The sequence below is a fragment of the Dipodomys ordii genome, unplaced genomic scaffold (assembly GCF_000151885.1).
Source record: "Dipodomys ordii isolate 6190 unplaced genomic scaffold, Dord_2.0 Scaffold1751, whole genome shotgun sequence".
NCBI lineage: Eukaryota > Metazoa > Chordata > Mammalia > Rodentia > Heteromyidae > Dipodomys > Dipodomys ordii.
This window is the reverse complement of record NW_012268967.1, coordinates 1-4675: the sequence shown is the minus strand read 5'-3', so window position 1 is coordinate 4675 and position 4675 is coordinate 1. Positions and strand designations below refer to the sequence as shown.

The window sequence follows — 4675 nt, the reverse complement described above, 5'->3', positions numbered from 1 at the left end:
CCCAGAGTTCAAGCCCCACGACCGACAAAAAAAAAAAAAAAGTAGGTCTTTAGTAGGTAGCCTTAATTTTCAATCCTCCCTCCTTTAGACTCCAGACTGCTGGGAATACATACCATGCCTGGCTCATGGTAACTTAAAAACAAAAAACTCTTCTTTTTAGAAGGAGTAAGACTGACTGGAACATATTGTAAATGTGTAGAGTAACAATAAAATCTCCCTCAGCAGAACTGATAAACCAAACAGCCAGGTGCTGAGTGGCTTATGCCTGTAATCCTAGCTACTCTGGAGGTTGAGATCTGAGAATCAAGGCTCAGAGCCAGCTCAAGCAGACAAATCTGAATGACTCATTTCCAAAACTAACCAGCAAAAATCCATAACACTAGGCATGGCTCAAATGGTAAAGCGAGAGCACATCGCCCTGACTTCAAATCCTAATAACAACAACAAACAAAACTTTTATCACTTTTGTCTTCATTTTTCTTTTTGTGGCACTGGGGCATATGCTAGGGGTATGTTCTACCACTGATCTACATTCCCAACCCCAAGTAGCTTTCTCATTTTATTTTGGTGCTGGTACTGGGGTTTGAACTCAGGCCCTGAGTGCTGTCCCTTAGTTTTTTTTGCTCACAGCTCATGCTTTACTACTTGAGCCTTTTAGGTAATTTTTTTTTGGTCATGGGGCTTGAACTCTAGGCCTGGGTACAGTCCCTGAGCTCTTAAGCTCAAGACTAGCGCTCTACCACTTGGGCCACAGTGCCACTTCCGGTTTTCTGGTGGTTAATGGGAGGTATGAATCTCACAGACTTTCCTGCCCAGGCTGGCTTTGAACCGTGATCCTCAGCCTCAGCCTCCTGAGTAGCTAGGATTACAAGCCTGAGCCACTGGAGCTTGGCTAGGTAATCTTTTTTCAAGAACAGAGGCCTTAGTTGGGTGCTGGTGGCTGATACCTGTAATCCTAGCTATTCAGGAGGCTGAGATCTGAGGATTATGGTTCAAAGTCAGCCAGGGGAAGGAAGGTCCATGAGATTCATCTCCAATTAACCACCAGAAAATTGGAAGTGGAGCTGTGGCGCAAAGTGGTAGAGAACTAGACTTGAGCAAAAAAGCTCAAGGATACCACCCAGGCCCTGAGTTCAAGCCTCAGTATAAGCACCAGAATAAAATAATAAAATAAAAAAGCTATTTGGGGATATAGCTCAAAAAAAAGAAAGGAAGGAAGGAAGGAAGCCTGGACAAGGCAGGAAGGACAATGTGGAGAGAGAAAAATAAGTAATTCTCAAGGGGAAGTCTCTGAGGGTTAAAACTAGCCAAGGACACAGGAAGCCAGGCACAGGCAGATTTCCATTGCTAACTGAGGATTTTGGCCAGTGTCCCACTGACTGACCACGTGACAAAGCTACCAAGCAAAACCTTCTCCAGTAGTCAGGACTCTTATCAGATCCAGTGACTCGGAGAATCCAGAGTTTGGGTTTCATGGTTGGGAGATGAGAATCTACCCTGTTGTGCTCTGTCCCTGAGCTTTTATGTAACATGGAACCCATACCAACCTCAATAGGAGCCCCAGATTCTCCCTGAGAAGAAAAGAGAGAGCTGGACTAATATGAGCTCTGACATCTGGTTTCTGACATTCTAATAGTATCACTTTTTGTCTTTTCCAGTCCTGGGGCTTGAACTCAGGGCCTGGGCCCTGGCAAGATGATCACTTTTTATGTTGGCAACCAGGAACTTCAATCCTAAATCTCAAGCTAAGCACTAGTGGCTTATGAGTGTAATCCTAGCTGCTCAGGAGGCTGAGATCTAAGGATTGTGATTTGAAGCCATCCCAAGCACAAAAATCTGGGAGATTCTTATCTCCAGTAAACTACCAAAAGGCCAGAAGTAGAGCAGTGGCTCAAGTGGTAGACCCTTAGCCTTGAGCAAAAGGACAGACAGTGCCCAGACCATGAGTTCAAGCCCCAGGACTGATAACACACACACACACACACACACACACATACACATTGGGTTTGAACTTGGGGCCTTACACTTGTTAGACAAGTGTTCTACTACCACTCACCTTTTTTTTTTCTTGCCTCCTAACTCTTCCTTATAATAGCTGTGTGACCCTGGGCAAGGTATGTGTCTCTGAGCCTCAGCATCCTCATATAAAAATAAGAAATCATAACATCCTCCCCTCCCCAACTCTGTTATGAGAAATGATGCACCTAAGGACAGGCCAAGTGCAAAGGCTGACTGGTGTGCAGCTGGATGCTCAGCTCGGTCCAAAGACATCTTAAGAGGAAGAGAAAGATGAGCTGGTGGCTTGCACCTGTAATCCTAGCGCTCAGAGAAGGTGGAGATCAGAGAATCAAAGTTTGAAGCCAACCCCAGGAAGGAAAGTGAGACTTTTATCTCCAATTATCCACCAAAAAGCCATAAGTTGAACATGTGGTTCAAGTGATAGAACACCACCAGCCACCAGCCTTGAGCAAAAAGTTCAGGGACAGCACCTAGATCCTGAGTTCATATTTCATGCTCCAGCATCAACACGGGGGGAGGGAAGGGGGAGAGAGAGAGAGACAGACAGACAGACAGACAGAGACAGAGAGAGAGACAGAGACAGAGAGACAGAGTGAGACAGAGAGAGAGACAGACAGACAGAGAGAGAGGCTAAGAACTCACCTGTAGGACAAACTGGGCAGCCACTGGCTTGTGGTCACTGACTGTATATTCCATATGGCTTCGGTAGCTGTGCTGGGTCACCTGGAGCCGATGGCTCTCCCGTCCTGAGGGGCTGGGGCCTCCACCTGGAGCCTTGACCTTCCACAGGATACGGTCTGTCCAGGCTGGCTTCCTCTTCTTTGCACTGTAGTGGGGGGTCACAGCCTGAGTTTAAGGGATTTGGGAGAGGGTTCAAAGCACAGGCCCAGCCTTGCCTCCTGCCCCTCTCCTCACAGTCTCCCTTTTCTAGAACACCAAAGCCTACATCCCAGCTGGGCACTGGTGATTCATGTCTGTAATCCTAGCTTCTCAAGGAGGCTGAGATCTGAGGATCGTGGGGCAAAGCTAGACCAGGCAGGAAAGTCTATAAGGCTCCTATTACCAATGAATCACCAAAAAGGCAGACGTGGAGCTATGGCTCAAGTAGTAGAGCACGACTAGCCTTGAGCAAAAGAAGCTCAAGGGCAGTGACCAGACCCTGAGTTGGAGTCTCAGGACTGTCACAAAGCAAACAAAAGCCTACGCCCTCACCTCATCCAGCTGCTCACCTGGTGTCGTATTTGTTAGTGCCCACGTCAAACTTGAAGGTGGGAGCAAAGTTAAGGGGTCCCTCCTGGAAGCCCTTCAGGATGGGCCATGTGTTCTTGGCCATGTTGAGCTGTGGGGTTCCAGAAGGGCAAAATTGGACAACAGCTTAGGCTTTCCAGCATCTGGAAGTTGAGTGTGTTGGGGGTGGGGGGTGGCTGGTGAGGGCAAGGTCCACGTGCATCCTGGGACATGCTTTGTGTGCTTGGGAGTGTGGGGTAAGGGTTAGGATTCCCTACCTGGTCCTTTTCCCAGAGCTGATGGAGCTGGTCGCTGTCGATGGCGAATTTGACAAAGTGCAGGTCATAGCTCTCGATGCGGAAGTTCAGGTCCCCAAACCAGAACACAAGGCTGTTCACAGATGGGAGTTGGGGGAGGTCCATGGGATGGAAGGGCTCAGTCTAGATCCTTCCTGGGCCCCATCCAACACGATGGCACTGGCGCTTCTGGCGATGCAGTGGATGGGTGGGCGGCACCAGACCCTCCAGCCAGCCAAGGAGCAGAGGGGAGTGGGGAGAGCGGGGTCTAGAGGAAATTCGGTTGGGATCCCCAGGAAGATCCTGCCCCTCGGCGAAGCTCCACCCTTCTCCATCAAAATGCCACCTGCCACCCACCCTTCCTCCCAGACAGGCATCAAGCATCCCTGCTACAGTCCCGGCCGGGTCCATACTCGTGATCTAGGATGCCGTGCGCTCCGGGGCCCTGGAACTGCTGAAGGCTAAGGATGGTTTGAAAGTTGTCCTTGCGCTGCTCGGCCTTGTCCATGTGGGCTGGCAGGTGGCAGTTCAGGAAGCAGAGCATGTGCCCGAAGGCCGCTAGGCGCACGCTCACTCCACCCTTGTTACCCTATGGGGCAGGAGGCGGGGGTTGACAGGTCATGGGCGTGGCCTGGACAAGGAGGCGAGGCCAGAGGTGGGAGAGAATTAGGGGGGGACGTGGGAGGGGGGGGCAACGGGGAGGACGAGGCTTGGACGGGGTGGGTCCTAGGGAAAGATGCAGAGCTCTGGGGCAGGGCGGTGAGGCGAAGGGGGCGTGGTCTAGGGCATGGGCGTGGCGTTGAGCGGGGCTTAGATAGATCCTAGGGAAAGAGGCAGAGCCCTGGGGCAGGGCGGTGAGGCGAAGGGGGCATGGCCATGGCATGGGGCGTGGCGTTGAGCGGGGCTTAGATAGATCCTAGGGAAAGAGGCAGAGCCCTGGGGCAGCGCGGTGAGGCGAAGGGGTGGCCATGGCATGGGGCGTGGCGTTGAGCGGGGCTTAGATAGATCCTAGGGAAAGAGGCAGAGCCCTGGGGCAGCGCGGTGAGGCGAAGGGGGCGTGGCCATGGCATGGGGCGTGGCGTTGAGCGGGGCTTAGATAGATCCTAGGGAAAGAGGCAGAGCCCTGGGGCAGG

General features: G+C 51.5%; 1 protein-coding gene across 1 annotated transcript; it reads right to left on the bottom strand.

Moving 5' to 3' along the window:
* Positions 1 to 2661: 2661 nt before the first annotated feature.
* Positions 2662 to 4131, bottom strand: LOC106002000 (phosphatidylinositol 4,5-bisphosphate 5-phosphatase A-like; the record flags this gene model as incomplete). The annotated part of the gene is made up of 4 exons (XM_013036925.1): positions 2662 to 2845; positions 3249 to 3358; positions 3525 to 3636; positions 3956 to 4131. Coding segments are annotated over 4 exons (582 nt in total), but the record flags the coding sequence as incomplete, so codon positions are not given.
* Positions 4132 to 4675: the final 544 nt, after the last annotated feature.